General features: G+C 58.5%; 2 protein-coding genes across 5 annotated transcripts; one reads left to right on the forward strand and one right to left on the reverse strand.

Moving 5' to 3' along the window:
• Nucleotides 1-3,386: 3,386 nt before the first annotated feature.
• Nucleotides 3,387-10,942, reverse strand: LOC141954735 (uncharacterized). Of its 4 annotated transcripts, none has more exons than XM_074894526.1 (13): nucleotides 10,815-10,942; nucleotides 9,632-9,734; nucleotides 9,014-9,427; nucleotides 8,427-8,488; nucleotides 7,822-7,975; nucleotides 7,312-7,568; nucleotides 6,831-6,916; nucleotides 6,124-6,420; nucleotides 5,615-5,738; nucleotides 5,057-5,185; nucleotides 4,606-4,745; nucleotides 4,193-4,318; nucleotides 3,387-3,652 (listed from the first exon to the last, which is right to left on the reverse strand). In XM_074894526.1, coding segments are annotated over exons 3-13 (1,455 nt in total). In that variant the 5' UTR covers nucleotides 9,093-9,427; nucleotides 9,632-9,734; nucleotides 10,815-10,942; the 3' UTR covers nucleotides 3,387-3,651. The 4 variants fall into 4 exon arrangements, with proteins under 4 accessions (XP_074750627.1, XP_074750629.1, XP_074750628.1 ...); XM_074894528.1 differs by having other exon boundaries at nucleotides 9,014-9,594; nucleotides 9,705-9,734; nucleotides 10,815-10,914; XM_074894527.1 differs by lacking the exon at nucleotides 10,815-10,942 and having other exon boundaries at nucleotides 9,014-9,594; nucleotides 9,705-10,655.
• On the forward strand, nucleotides 9,581-13,420 carry LOC141954495 (uncharacterized). The gene is made up of 6 exons (XM_074894097.1): nucleotides 9,581-9,751; nucleotides 9,904-10,022; nucleotides 10,164-10,295; nucleotides 10,394-10,844; nucleotides 11,032-11,208; nucleotides 12,267-13,420. Exons 1-6 carry the CDS (start codon nucleotides 9,581-9,583, stop codon nucleotides 13,377-13,379), a joined length of 2,163 nt encoding a protein of 720 aa, XP_074750198.1. The 3' UTR covers nucleotides 13,380-13,420.
• The last annotated feature ends 1,465 nt before the right edge of the window (nucleotides 13,421-14,885 follow it).

Consider the following 14,885-nt stretch of genomic DNA (forward strand, 5'->3'; position numbering starts at 1 on the left):
GCTGAGAGTGCTTGGGCGTGGGTACGCGGCAGTGGAAAAGGATGGTATAATTAAGTGGGTACCTGCACGGTGTGTAAAACCTGATCTAACATGAGATGGAGCTTTGTTTTACAGCATTGGTGGTGAATCACCCTCCTTGGCTGTGCATTGCTGAGTCACGCAGGACACTGGAGGGAGTGGGCGCGAGCACGTCACCGCAAAGACGTCTGCTTTCCCTTAGGTACGGGAGCGGAATCCTGCTATGTCTTCATCACAGCCGCCTTTCATAACGGGTCTAGAGAGCCAGTGCCCATATCTGAATCTAAGTATGGAACCGAACTCATGCATAAGGATGTACGAGAGCGCTTCCAAAAAACGCAGTATGTCTTAGAGACCATTAACATGCTGATTGACATAACTGCGCAGGGAGGCTGTAAATGTGTGATGTTTAGAAACATAACCTTTTGTTGTATACAAGACAAAGACTATGATAAAATTGGGAGAGAAAATGTACTAATTACGCAGCTGTTGGAGAACATCAAGAAAACAGCTACCTTTACGAAACCGGAATGGTTTGGGCAGCTTGACAAGGTGTGGGCTTGGTTCACTGGTTGGTTTACTTGGGATTGGCTCATTTGGGGAGTCATTGGGGTATGTAGCGTACTCCTTGTTATTTGCATTGCTTTTACCTGTATTAGCGCTATGGTTCGTAAGATGTTTAAGAAGGTTAACGTTTTATTAACAAGATAATGTTATAAAGCATGGGGGGGGGAAGTGTAGGGAATGGCACTTGGAAGATCTCGCGATGTACGGAAAGAGTAGTTACAACCTCCCCTCCTTTCCTTTGTTACTAAATAAGGTAATGGGTAGGCCTGTAATGCCGAGGGCACACCCACGGAGGAGGTGCTTGGCGAGCATATATATGCAAGTTGGGCAGTTCAATAAACAGACATTTTGTATCCACCACATTGGTGTCTGTACTGATGTCCCCGAGAAGGTCTTAACCCCCTGCGGTATCTGGCCCTGCGACCTGAGCGCCACCAACAGGTGGATAGGCAGGCTTAAAGATGCAGAGCCAGCTGCAATAGACAAGCAGCTGACCATGAGCCAGCAGTGTGCCCAGGGGGCCAAGAAAGCCAACGGCATCCTGGCTTGTGTTAGAAATAGTGTGACCAGCAGAAGCAGGGAGGTGATAGTCCCCCTGTGCTCTGCACTGGTGAGGCCACACCTGGAGTGTTGTGTCCAGTTTTGGGCACCTCAATACGAGAGAGATCTCGAGGTGCTGGAGCAAGTGCAGAGGAGGGCAACGAGGCTGGGGAAGGGCCTGGAGAATAAATCCTGTGAGGAGAGATTGAAGGAGCTGGGGCTGTTCAGTGTGAGGAGGAGAAGAATGTGTCAAAGTTATATGAAGTAAGCAAGCAAATTTATCAGGGCCCGCTTGCTGTGCTCACTGGGTGCTTTGGGCACTGAGCATCCCTGTCCCCTCTGTCCCCGGGGTCCCAGAGCTGCCCCCACCGCGTCCCTGGGAGCAGGGCGGAGCAGGGACCGGGGCTGCGGGGGAGCTCGGGGGGGGGGGGGGCGGTGACACCCCCTGCCCCAGGCCTCGGGGCTGGGGACATCCCTTGTGCGAGAGGGGATGCCTGGGGCAGGGGGGTGCCTGGGGCAGGGGGTTGCACTCGTCCTCCTGCAGGATCTGTGTCCCTGCACAGAAGCTGCTTTTTTGGGGAGGATCTGGGGAGGGGGTTACTGATGGAGCTCAGTGTGTGGGGGCTCTTGTGCTGGGCGAGAGGCACCTGAAGGCTTCCATGTCGGGGGCTGGGAGCTGGAGCCCCTTCTCCCCCCCAGCGGAGCCGGGCAGGGAGCAAGCTTTGCTCCCGGAGAGAGAAAGTGCCGGCCTGTCTCCCTTTCTTCCCCGGGCCTGCGCTGTGAGTGCACCCGGGCTGTGGGTGAAACGTGGAGGGGACGGGGGCTGCCTGCCTCGTGCCGCTGGCCTTGCCCGCCTTGGTTTGCACAGGGCCTTTGGGCTGTTTTGGCCTGGAATCTCTTTTGCACGGTGTGTACCTGAGGGCTTAGCTTCTTCTTGCTCTGTCTATACAATGCTGTGGAGGCTGAGGATGAAAAGTGCAGCAGGTGGCCTAGCTGGGAGGGACTGCAAAGCCAACTCCCCCTCCCTGTCCTTTCCCTGCATTTGAACTCCGTAGGTGATTTTCTGAGCAGCAGTTCCTGCGTACATCCAGGGAAAGCAGTGGCGGGCTTGGCAGTGCTAGGTCTACAGCTGCACTCGATGATCTTAAAGGTCTTTTCCAACCTAAATGGTTCTATGAAATGTGGTCCAGATGCCAGAAAAAGAGTAAATAAGGAGTTGCAAAGTTGCCGAGCCAGGATGAGAGAGGTCAGGTGCTGGGAAAGGGAAAATAGTACTGTAAATACTTAAGGCAGGAGCCACAGCTGTAAATGAGAGTATGTGGAGCTGGGGACTCTCCAGCAGACCCTTGGAAGGGACCCTTGGTCCATCTCAGTGTCAGCAGACAGCTGAAGTTCATTAAATAACAGGAAGGTGTAACACTGGGCTCCTATTCATTCTCTCAGCTATGGTAGAGCTTTTGTCATTAATTGCAGGATGACAGTACCAAAGTGATAAAATCCAGAGGGACTGGAATATAAAGGTGACGGGTGAGGCTTCCTGGGTAGCGAGACTTGATTTAGAAAGCACTCAGCCACTTAGCAGTGGGCTGGAGGGGCAAGAGATTAGTCCTGGAAATTCTCCTCCTCCTTTCCTGGCTCCCTTGAGATGCAACATCTAGAAGATCTTGATGGGTCTTCATCTAGATGAGAAAATAGAGTGAAATAACCATCTCACAATGTCCACCTGGTGTAATGGTGGCGAGTAAGCTGACCTTACGTTGGTAATGACGCCGTTTATGTGATAATTATAGCTAAGCAGGTGATTCCTGGGCAAGAACTGTGACCTTTCTACTTAAGCCTGAACAGGGCAAGATGATATAACTGAACAAAATGGTTCAATAGAACCCTGAGTCTCATCCCAGCCCAACACCAGCAGCCGTCCCTCGCCCCTGGACAGCCAGACCGTCCACCCCGGCACCCCGAGAGCTGGGCCCGACACCAGCAGCCATCGCCTGTGCTGGAAACCTGTCCCGCCTGCCACAGAGCCCCAGGGGCCTGGCCCTCGCCAGCCCGGACAAGCGCCCGGCCCGCCCGCCTCCAGCCCGGCCTCCACGCCCAGCCAGCACAGGCAGCCAGCTGCTGTGGCACCAGCCCAGCACCCTCCAGCCCCCAGAATAATGGAATCCACAGCCCCGGCCCCGAGCCCATTGCCCCAGCCCTCCTGCAAGGGCCGGAGGCAGCCCCGCCAGGGCTCGGGTTGGGAGAGACGACACACTCCCGACTGACAGCTCCATGGGCCAACCGTTTATTTCAGAAGAACTGCACAGCAATAAACACAGCTGAGAGGCACAAAAGAGTCTGAAGGCAAGCAGAGAGAGGTCCCCGTGGAGTGGAGTCCTTGGAGATTGATGCCTTTGGGGGACGATTCTCGCTCAGGACAGGCCAGGAAACCAGATGAAACTCGGAGTGGGAAGACTCCAGCAGCCCCTCTGCTAACAGCCACGCCTGGAGCCTGCTGACACTTCCCTGTCCGCTGCCGTACCAGCATCTAGTGCGGGGAGGAAGAAAGAGAAGTGTGAGATGTTACGGGCAGGGAGAAGGCAGAGAAGTCCCGCAGGCTGAGCTCCAGCCACCCGGGATGGGATCTGCGTGCGATGGAGCCTCAAGGCGTCTGTGAGCTGGGAGAGGCCCCTTGTGCCCAAGCCCCTGAGCAGGTCCCAGGGGCAGCTGCTCAGCCAAGGGCAGCCAAGACCTTGGGTGTCCCATGCAGGTGTCCCGCCTCGGGGCAAGGTGTCTTGGGGCAGGACTGTGCCAGGGAAGGACACGCTCTCTGGTTTGGAAAGGGGAGAGCCAGCCATCAGAGGGATCCCTCTGTCTGCAGCCAGGACTTTTACATGCCACATGGAAAGCCTCTTCTGGGTGCCCAGGCAGTCCCCCTTGGGTTGGTCCAGCCCAAAGCCAGCCTCCAGATGCTGCTGCTGCCTCATGAGGGGTGTCAGAGAAATCCCCTCTTTCCCCCAGGGCTGCCCTCAGTGGAGGGATGGGCCTTGCAGCCAGGGGAAGCACAGCCCTTTTTGGAGACAATTACCAGGGGAGCTGCCTCTGCTGCTCTTGACACCGCCTGTTGTTCTCAGTGACCTGCTTGAATATGTCCCTCCGTTGGTGATACGGCTCCAGCCTTCTGAGGACCTGGACCGCTCGTGGGGAAAGGTGGCTGCAACAACAGGGAACAACAGCCCTCAGCCTCTGCCGGAGACCCCCTCTGCCTCTCCCCTCGTCCAGCCCCTGCACCCCCCAGTCCCGCGTGTACCCACCCTTTCACCCTGGGGTGAGTTTTGGGCCTTGGCCCGGAGAGGGGTAAGCCAGGTCACGGCCATGTCAGGAGACATCAGAGGGTCTCCTGTGGAACCCCAGGACGCAGGGATGGAGGACCTGGCCGTCTCTGCGGGGTCACGGCTGCTCGACTGCCCCAGGCTGTGTCCAGAGCTGGTGCACACTTACTCAGTCTGGAGTCTTCCCAGCTGGGCGGCTGCTGCTGTCATCTGCTCTGCTGGGAGAGGGTTTTCAGCCTGTCTCCACCTCTTGTTGGCCTCCTTTCTCCTGGGCTGGGCTGGAGGGTGAGGAGTCCAAGAGCCAAGTGCCTGCCAAGGAGGAGACAGTCTCAGCAAACAGATGGGAAACAGAGGTGCTGCTTCCCAGAAGACTCTTGAAAGGGGCCTGCAGCAGGACCTGGAGTCAGGAGACTCAGCACCGCGTGCCTGCCATCCTGGCTGACGGCTGCTCCTGCCCCTTGGATCCTGCTGCCAATCTCTCCCCCACAGGGATGAGCAGGCAAAGCCCTGCCCTGCAGCTGGGTGTTAGTCCTGCTCCCATCCCCTGGAGACCTGCTGCCCTGGGTGCCCCGACAGAAAGAGTCGCTGCTGCTCTCCGCAGTGCCCACCACTGCCCATACCTGGGGTGGCTGTCGGTGCTCCCCTGCAGACCAGGCTTCCCTTGCCTCCCATTCTGCCTTTGCTTGCTCTCGCCACTCCTTCCACCAGTTCTGCCCTTTCTCCCACTCTGCAGACAGCTGCCGGACCTCCTGGAGGGGACAGAAATGCAGCAGCAGGCAGGATTAGTCTCAGCTCCTGGAGGGGCTTCCGTCGGGTCTGACCCGTGTTGCTGCCCCTTGCCTCAGCTTTGCCCTTGACATGCCAGGGGCCGTGGAGTCACGCCAGGCTCCTCAGCTCATGACAAACACAGCTGCGTGACCAAAGATCTCCGCTGCCAACACCCTAGAAAGGACTTGTACATTTTCCATAGCCCCTGGCCAGGGCAAAGTGTTTCATGACAACCCAGGGGGCAATAACAGGCGGGGAGGGTGTGCAGCACCTTCCTTTTTGTGAAGAAGACCTGAAGGAGGTGACAGACAGGTTCCAAGGAACGCAAGGGATCCTTTCAGGAGGACTCTCTGCACAAAGAGGCTTCTGCCAAGTCTCAAACAGCACGGTAGTCACGGCAAGGCACGTACCTGCAGTGCTCTCCTGCAGCCTTCGGATGCCGGGAGCGCAGCGGTGGACCTGTCTGGAGAAGCTGGCCCCTGCCGGCCTGTCTCCTTTGTCCTGGGGGAGCTGCCTGGGCACGGGGGGAGCACACTGCAAAGAGACACCGGGAGGAGTAGGCATGAGCGTGGGGAGGTTGGTCTCCCATTTTCACTGGGCATCAAAGCTCCCCAGGCTGGCAGAAGCAGCGGGAGAGGTGGGGCCATTTCCCAGGGCAGGGGGGAGCCTTTCCTGAGCCCCATTAGATGGGTGGGAGAGGAGTGCCCCTCCGCTCTGTTGTAAGGACAAGGGAGCTAGAGTGCACAAACATCCCCTGCCTTCCTCACTGAGGGGCCTGCGATGGGGCAGACAAGCTCTGAAAAACCGTGGGACATGTGCCAGGGACCCTCCCGAGTCCCTGGAGCCAGAGTGTCCCAAGGGGATGTCTCTCCTGCGTGAGTGCAGGGATCCCTTTCATCCCTTCCCACAAGGGTCTCACCTGGCAGAAGGCTTCTTGCCTGTGTCTTGCTGCCTGGTGCCTGGCCCCTGCGTTGGCAGCACAGGCAGGGGAAGTGCCACCCGTCTCTGCAGCAGCTTCCCAGGACACGCCTCTGCAGCTGGGAGGAAGCTCTCTGGAGCAGCCCCATGGGGAGGGCATTTCAACTGGGCTGTGGTCAGCCCTGGACAGCACGGACCCGTTCCCGTACTTCTTCTGGGCCTGTGCTTTTCTCCAGCCTTCTTGTGCCAGGTGGAGAAATCCTTGGCCGCTGCTCCGCCTGTAACAATGAACCGAAACCTGGAAAGCAAATGATGACACAGGCCTGAAGAAGGGTGACCGTTACCCCCTGCAGCTTCCCAGCACTAATCCTGACTGTCGTGCCAGGCATGGCATCCCTTTCCCGTGGTGGCCATGCACAGGTTCTGTTGGCAACCTCCCCCCAGCACCAGAAAGTGGAGCTTTAACCCTGTGCAGTTGGTTCTGTCTGATGTGGACGACGTCAGGCTGGGCATGAGAAACACTCGCCGTGCCCGATCACTCCGGGAGAACACAGGCCTCGCCCCAGCTCAGCACCAGCTAACCAGAAACCAGTCACTGCAGGGCTGATCCCTGACTTGGTGCTGAGCGTCGAGCCCCGACAACTCCGGAGCAGGAGCTGGGAAGCCGCGGGCTCAGTCTGCCGAGGGCTGCAGAGGAAACGCACTCACCTGGGGAACGCGTGGGCAGGAGCAGCCTCCATCCCCTGAGCAGTGGGTGCTCCCCTGGAGAGAGCCCCGCTCGGCATCCACAGCCTCTGCAAAGCCACACGGAGCTGTCAGAAGGTTTCCAAGGCAGTTTTCTCTCGGCTCCCAGAGAAAGCAGAGCTGTCTCCCGCTCCAAAAGAGAGCCACTTCTCCAAACCTCTCTCCCAAATCCTCCCCCATGAACTTTAGCCCTTGCTCTGCTCTGGAGGAGCTGCACAGCAAACACTGACACTGCGCAATAACCCTGCAGGGCTCTTTGTTGGGCAAGGACCCAGAAACTCAGGAGAAACTTTCTGTGCTCACGGAGAGCTCAGTGGGGGTGAGCACAGGGACAGGCATTGGACTGGCCTGCCACGTCCAGGCTGGCCAGTGACAACTGGGTGGCTCACCCTTCACCAGGCTTCCCGAAGACGCTGAAGCAGCCCTCAAAACCTGAGCGACTTACAGTGTGAAGCAGCGCGATCTGGCTGGCCTCGCTCTCCAGCCCCGTGACGCAGTCGTAATAAAACCGCATGCACAGGACGTCATCTCTGCAGGACAGCACGCCAATGTCCTTGAAGGCGAAGGCCAGGCGCTGCCTGTTCCTCAGCTGGAAAGAGTACAGGAAGATGGTCTCTTGCACACAGTCCTGCACCACGTGCGGCGGGAAGGAGGTGGCTTGCGATAGCCACCCGTAGTTCAGCGTCTTGATCTCAATGTTGCCTGCGAGGAGGAGGAACATCGTCAGTGCCACAGCAGGCCAAATTTCCATGTCAGGTTCCTGACAAACTGCCAGAGCAAAGGTCATTTACAGAAACAGCTCGTGGGGAGTGCTTTGTTTTGGGGGAGCTCAAGCCACCCCCTGACCCTTGGAGGCAATTCTCGACTTCTCCTCTCCCTTTCCAAAGAGCAGAGAGCACGCACCCCGCCCCCAGACATGGAGGGGGCAAGTGGAGGTTGGCCACTGTCTTCTCACCAGGGATAGCCACTGTGGGGAATGCGAGCTCCTGCAGACATATCGTGTCAATGTCCAGCTGGAAGACTGGTCTTCGAACCACATACACCTCTTCTTCGCCGCTGAATCGCTCTTGGACCACAGCGAAGGTCCCGAGTCCTGTGACCAGGACACCCTGCCCAGGAAAAAGACAAAAAGGCTGATGAGTGCAGACTTCAGAGATGGGAAAAGTGAAAGCTTTGGGAAGAGCCCACGTTCTCCATTTCTTGTCTTCCCCTCCTCAAGATATTTGCTAACATCCTTCGGCTAGAGAAGATCCCCGGCATTTCCAGCACAGGGAATAGCCCTTGGACTGATTCCCAGCGATTATCCTTGGCATGGACCCAGCATAATCCCGTGTCTCTCTGCTTGGTCTCGTCGCTCTGATCACAGGAAAAGGGAAGCCCGCATCCTGTGTGCCAAATGCTTTCTCAGACTAGATCTGGACTTGCTTTCTCTCCTGGCTGACCAAGAAGCAGCTGTGGGCACACGGGGTTGTCTTGGTGTGCTGCCATGATGCTCAGGGAGGGATTGCTCGCCGGGGCCCGGGATCGGGAGAGAAAAGGGGGACCAAGACGCCAGCCCACCTTGTCCAGTTTCAGCTGTCCCAGGATGTATGCAGACACGGCATCCCAGATAGCCACAACCTCTGCAAAGCAAGGGAAGGAAAGAGGTGTCAGGCTCCAGGCCAGCCATCTCACAGCCTCCTGGCAAGGTCCTCGCCCAGGGGGTGCCAGATGCAGGTGTCCAAAACCAGCCCAGACAAACGCTGCCGTGGCTGCGGAGCTGGGCTGTGCCCCAATTTATGACTGCCAGCCTTACGCTGCTCCTGGGGCAGGGCTGAAGCAGAAATGGGGATGTGAGAAGGGCTGAGGACCAGGGCTGTGGCCATCTAACGCAGCTGGGATGCAGGACCCCTTTTCATCCCAGAGCCAGAACCCCAAGAGGTACCAGCTCCCAGGGGAAGCTGGCCCTGGATGGCCCCCTTCACAAGGGGAACATGCCAACCGTGGGTCCTGGTTGCCACATGGTCCCCTGAGCCCGGTGGGACCCTCAGGCAGGGCTCTCGCAGCAGCCCCCAGCCCTGTCCAGCCACTCCCACAACCCAGCAGCCCCAGCTTTTGACAGTGGACAGCCCCACTGTCCTTTGGGAAGGAGCTCCTGAAAACCTTACCCTCGGGGGAGAGCTGCAGGAGCGTGGGGAACAAGCTGCACAGCTCAAAGCTGACAGCCACGGTGCAGCAACCCTCCATTGCACTTGTTGCTCGTCTGCAGCTCCGGTAAAAAGATGCTCTTCAGAGAGTGTCTCCTCTCTTCTCCGATGTGCCCCTGCTCCTCTTGCCTGTCAGCGAGGGTCCGCCAGTGCAGCCCTGCTGCCTCCCGACCCTGGTGCTGGCTCTGGAGCAGCTCCGAAGGGCAGCACTGGGGAGCCCTTGAGCAGTGTCCAGCAGCGCCCAGGCCTTGCTGGGAAGTGCTGGCACGGCTGCGGCACCGGGGAGACATCCCCTGTGATGTGGGGCATCCCCCTGTGACATCAGTCCGCATCACTGGAAGGTGCATTTATGACATCAGCAGGGAGGCGGGACAGCTGGTGAGAGAGGAGAGAGATTTTACCTCTTGTCCTGGGAAAGCCATCCCCTTTCTCACCAGTCTTTTTCCAAAAATCCCGTCTGTCTCTGCTGCTGGAGCCAGTCCAGGCAGGGGGGTTTGGGGGTTGGCTGCGGTTGGGCAGTTACAAGAGATGGCATCGAAGGCCTGTGGGGAGCAAAAAAGGAAAAATTGCTTTGCTTACCTGCGAGAAAAAGAAGATCTTTTGCTTCCAACAGCAGACACGTGGACTTCAGGGGCTAAAATACTGCACATGCCTCTTGAAGAGCTGAAATCGGCTTCACTCCCTGGAAAGAAGGGAAGAGTAAAAACATGATGGAAATTAGAACTCAAAGACTGTTTGCAAAATCACAATGAATCATAAGCGTCCTTCCTTTGTCCGTCCCCCCGCTACAGAAGCCACGTTAGGACTCGGCTGGGAACATTTGTTGTGACGACCTGTTTTCTTTCTCACAGCCTCCTTTTCCAGAGGCAGGAACACTTCCCCAAAATTCAGTGACTGCCTCAAAAATGAAGATAGCCTTTCAGGCAATGGAGCAAGCAGCGAGACAAAGTGTAAGAAAAAGAAAAAAAAGGTGAGGAGTGCGAGTGTGGAGATCTACTGACACAACAGAGCCATTTAACTTCCAGAACTGCTTCTTTTCAGCTCATCAGTGAAAATCCCCCTGCGAAGAGCCTGGGGCACCTTCTTCCATCTTCCCATTCCGGTGATTCAGGGAGTTCCAGAGATGGACTCTCCCGGTGGATCCCACCTCGCCTAAGAGCCAACACACGCACACGGCAGTGAGGAAGTTCACCAAGTTGGGACGGTTCTGGATCAGATCCCGTCTATCGTGCCAGCCGTGGGAGTGGGTTAGGGTCTGGGTGCCAGCAAAGGGCACAGGTGACAGTGAGGGTCTCAGCTCCAGCCGCTGGGACACGACCAGTAGGTGTGTCCCGGGTGCAGCTACTGGAGGAACTGGGTGAGTAAAGCGAGCAAGTTGCGGCAGCAGCAGGCGAAGCAGGACTGCAGGTCACAGCCCGTGGGCCTGGTGCTGCCTCTGGGGAGCCAAAGCGATCGCATCTCCCCCAGACGCCAGGAGAAGTGCGGGGATGTCACGTTTAACCGACTCCAAGGGGGGCGGCTGGTGAGCAGGAGGCCCCAGGAAAGCAGCACCGCGGCGGCAGCACCGGCGGGACAGAACACGGCGCGCTGGCGGCGGCAGCCCCGGGACCCCCCCCGGTACCCGCCAGGTCCCGGTGTCCGCTGCCGCCGCCCAGAGGGACGCCCGGCCCCGCTCCCCGCCTGCCCGCGGGCGGGAAACCCGCCCTCCAGGCCGGGCGGCCTCAGGCCCGCCGCCCCCCCGCCCCGGGCGGCGCGCTCGGACCTGCCCCCGCCGCGGCTCCCGCCGGCCCCGGCACGCCCCGGGCGGCAGAACGGGCGCGGGTCCCGCCGCCCCGGCAGAGCCGCGCCGCGCCGGGCCCGGCCCCTCCGCGGCCTCCTCCGCTCGGCAGCGCCCGCGGCCCCCGGCCAGGCCCAGCCGCCGCCGCCGCCGCCGCCGGAAGTGACGCTACGACGGGGCGCCCGCGCGCCGCTCCCGGCAGGCAGCGGGGGGCAGCGGCTGCCATGGCAACGGCTCCCGCGGCGTCGGTCCCGCGGCAACGCCGCCGCCGCCGCCGCCCGCTCGGGAGGAGCCGCAGGACACTCCCGGCTCCGGACGCTGCCGGGCGCGCCGCGGGCTGGAGGCGGCCGCGGCCCCGGCCCCGGCCCGGACGGGAGCGGTGAGCTGGGGGCGGGGAGCGGCGCCGGAGCCCTCCGGGTGGGCCGGCGGCCCGGGACGGGGCGGGCGGGAGGCGCGGGGGAGGGCGCTGGGCGGGGCGGCGTCCCGCGGCGGGCGGGCGCTGTCGCCCCGGGGAGGCGGGAGCCCCTTTCCCCCCCTCCCCGTGTCCGTGCGGGTGTGCCCCGGGGTGTGCGCGACCGTCCCTGTCCGTGTGTCTCGCTGCCCCGCACGGCAGACTCGGTGCCCGGTGTCCGGCGGGCGGGTACGACGCGCTCCCGAGCTCGCTGGGAAACCCGGGCTGCGGGTCTGGGAGCAGCGCGGGGACTGATCTCCGCTGCGGAATGCCTCAAGGGAATGGGGATCCCCGAAATAACTGCAAAATAGGCGGATTTCTGGCCAATCGTGCTCGACAGCCTGACTAGATCCACAGGTGGCGTGTACCCGAGGCTGGGGGTGGGAAGGACCCCCGGCTGCTTCTGCTTCACTCCTGAAAACAAAGACTCGTTTGGGCTGGAAAACATCCCTGGGGGTGGCTCAGCCCAAGGAGCCGTATGTGGTCCAGCACGAGTGCCCGGCAGAGGCTCGTGCGGCTGCTCGTGGGCAGGGGGCAGGAGCAGGACAGGGCCAGCACAGCTTGGAGAGTTTAGTTCCAGCGCAATTACTTGGTTTGACTTTTGTCAAAATATGCTCTCGTCTTTTTCCTGTCTAAACCCTGGTCTCCCTTGGAAGTGTGTTTCAAAGGACACCGTGTTAATCATAAACTCACTGCATCCAAGCAGTTGTTTATGAGTGGGGTGGCAGACAGAGCCCTGCCTGTGCCCTTCACACACACCGGCATTAGTCACGCTCTGTTCAAAACTTGAACCCTGAAGAGCCAGATCTCACCGTGAGGAGAAGCCAAGCCGAGCGGTCAGGTCGTGCTGCGTCTCTGTTCGGTTCTCTCGGTGCCCACACAGGGTTCTGCAGCCTTGAAGGTGACTGTTAGAGGTTCCTGTGTCTAAACTGTAACATTTTTGTCTCTCTGAGATAGCGATGATCTTTGGTGTCTTTCTCTCGTAGAACATGGCTTCAGCAGATAAGGAGTTTTCAGAAGATGGCAATTTTTCGCCAAAAGGTGGCACCAGCAAGCTGCCAGCAGATGCATCTCCTGACTCGAGATGCCCCATCTGCTTGGACAGATGTGACAATGTCGCCTATCTAGATCGCTGCTTGCACAGGTTCTGTTTCAGCTGTGTGCAGGAGTGGTCAGACAGCAAAGCAGAATGCCCCCTCTGCAAGCGACCCTTTCTTTCCATTTTCCATACGATTCGTGCTGACGATGCCGTTGAAGAGTATATACCCAGCCCGTCAGAAAACAGCTCTGCCTTAGCGGGGGAACGCCGCGCTGGCAGTTCACCTTCCCCAAGGACGCTGTCACCAGATAACGGGGTACTGTTTGACGGGCTGTCTGACCAACCCGTGCGGGAGAGGGTCGGAGAGATCCAGCTTATGCTAAGGACTCTGGCCTGGATGAGGCAGGCGAGCGCAGAGGGCACCTCTCTGCCGCGGATTCCGGAGGAGGACATGATCAGCTTCCGCAGAGCTCTGTACCGCAGCGCTGGGTGGATTCGTAGCATTCAGGGCGGTGGCCGCTATCGAGACGTTTCAGCAGAGTTTTTCCGCCGCAACCCTGCTTGCCTTCACAGGTTGGCTCCTTGGTTGAAGCGAGAACTTACAGTCCAGCTCGGTGCCCGAGGATCGTTGGCAAACGTTGTGCAGCGCGTTATCGTGAGTAACGTGACCAGGTATGATCTGGACAGTCAGGCCTTTGCTGACGAGCTAAAGCCATTGTTGCTGAATCGCACTGAACGCTTCTTACATGAATTCATCGCGTTTGCCCGGTGTCCTTTTAACTTAGAAGCATACGATCTACACGCCAATTATGACTGTCCTGCACCATCATACGCTGAAGGAAACCACTCAGACTTACCAATTCTTACATCCCCAGATATGGCGTATGGGCTCCACAGAGAGACTCGGATAGATTGGATCGGTGGCCAACGTCAACGGGATGGGCTTCAACAAGGGCAAGTGCCAGGTCCTGCACTTGGGCCACAACAACCCCCTGCATGGCTCCAGGCTCGGGGAGCTGTGGCTGGAGCTGTCTGGAAGAGAAGGATCTGGGGGTTCTAATTGACAAGTGTGTCGGGGTCACCATTAGCCGGCGTCCTTATTTCTCCATGCAGGAACAGAAACGACGCAACACCAGTGTGATGATCAGGTCGTCCATGTTTGTTTTTTTTTTTCCTTTTCTGGTTACATTTATATTCTACTAAGTTCCGTACATGCACTCATCTATCTTCTAATAGGCTACAGGTCATCTACACGAGCTGTTCACGCGCCTCTACAAGCATTTGCATTGGTTAATTTCAATTAGCACATAAAGCCCAAAACTTGCCAAAACTCCCTTATCTCATACCCTGTTTTGCTCAGACTTGTGTGCTTTTGCTGACCACAGGTGTTTCTCACTTATCTGCTATCTTGTGTGTTTTTGCCAGCCTTATTTTGCTGGCCTTGTCTTCCTCCTTGCATTCTTCTGTCTGCACTAACTTTCTCCCAGCGCGGCCCAGACTCCTACACAAGCGTAGGGAATGGCACTCGGAAGATCTCGCGATGTACGGAAAGAGTAGTTACAACCTCCCCTCCTTTCCTTTGTTATTAAATAAGGTAATGGGTAGGCCTGTAATGCCGAGGGCACACCCACGGAGGAGGTGCTTGGCGAGCATATATATGCAAGTTGGGCAGTTCAATAAACGGACATTTTGTATCCACCACATTGGTGTCTGTACTGATGTCCCCGAGAAGGTCTTAACCCCCTGCGGTATCTGGCCCTGCGACCTGAGCGCCACCAACAGGTGGATAGGCAGGCTTAAAGATGCAGAGCCAGCTGCAATAGACAAGCAGCTGACCATGAGCCAGCAGTGTGCCCAGGGGGCCAAGAAAGCCAACGGCATCCTGGCTTGTGTTAGAAATAGTGTGACCAGCAGAAGCAGGGAGGTGATAGTCCCCCTGTGCTCTGCACTGGTGAGGCCACACCTGGAGTGTTGTGTCCAGTTTTGGGCACCTCAATACGAGAGAGATCTCGAGGTGCTGGAGCAAGTGCAGAGGAGGGCAACGAGGCTGGGGAAGGGCCTGGAGAATAAATCCTGTGAGGAGAGATTGAAGGAGCTGGGGCTGTTCAGTGTGAGGAGGAGAAGAATGTGTCAAAGTTATATGAAGTAAGCAAGCAAATTTATCAGGGCCCGCTTGCTGTGCTCACTGGGTGCTTTGGGCACTGAGCATCCCTGTCCCCTCTGTCCCCGGGGTCCCAGAGCTGCCCCCACCGCGTCCCTGGGAGCAGGGCGGAGCAGGGACCGGGGCTGCGGGGGAGCTCGGGGGGGGGGGCGGTGACACCCCCTGCCCCAGGCCTCGGGGCTGGGGACATCCCTTGTGCGAGAGGGGATGCCTGGGGCAGGGGGGTGCCTGGGGCAGGGGGTTGCACTCGTCCTCCTGCAGGATCTGTGTCCCTGCACAGAAGCTGCTTTTTTGGGGAGGATCTGGGGAGGGGGTTACTGATGGAGCTCAGTGTGTGGGGGCTCTTGTGCTGGGCGAGAGGCACCTGAAGGCTTCCATGTCGGGGGCTGGGAGCTGGAGCCCCTT

The sequence above is a fragment of the Strix uralensis genome, chromosome 25 (genome assembly GCF_047716275.1).
Source record: "Strix uralensis isolate ZFMK-TIS-50842 chromosome 25, bStrUra1, whole genome shotgun sequence".
Classification (NCBI taxonomy): domain Eukaryota; kingdom Metazoa; phylum Chordata; class Aves; order Strigiformes; family Strigidae; genus Strix; species Strix uralensis.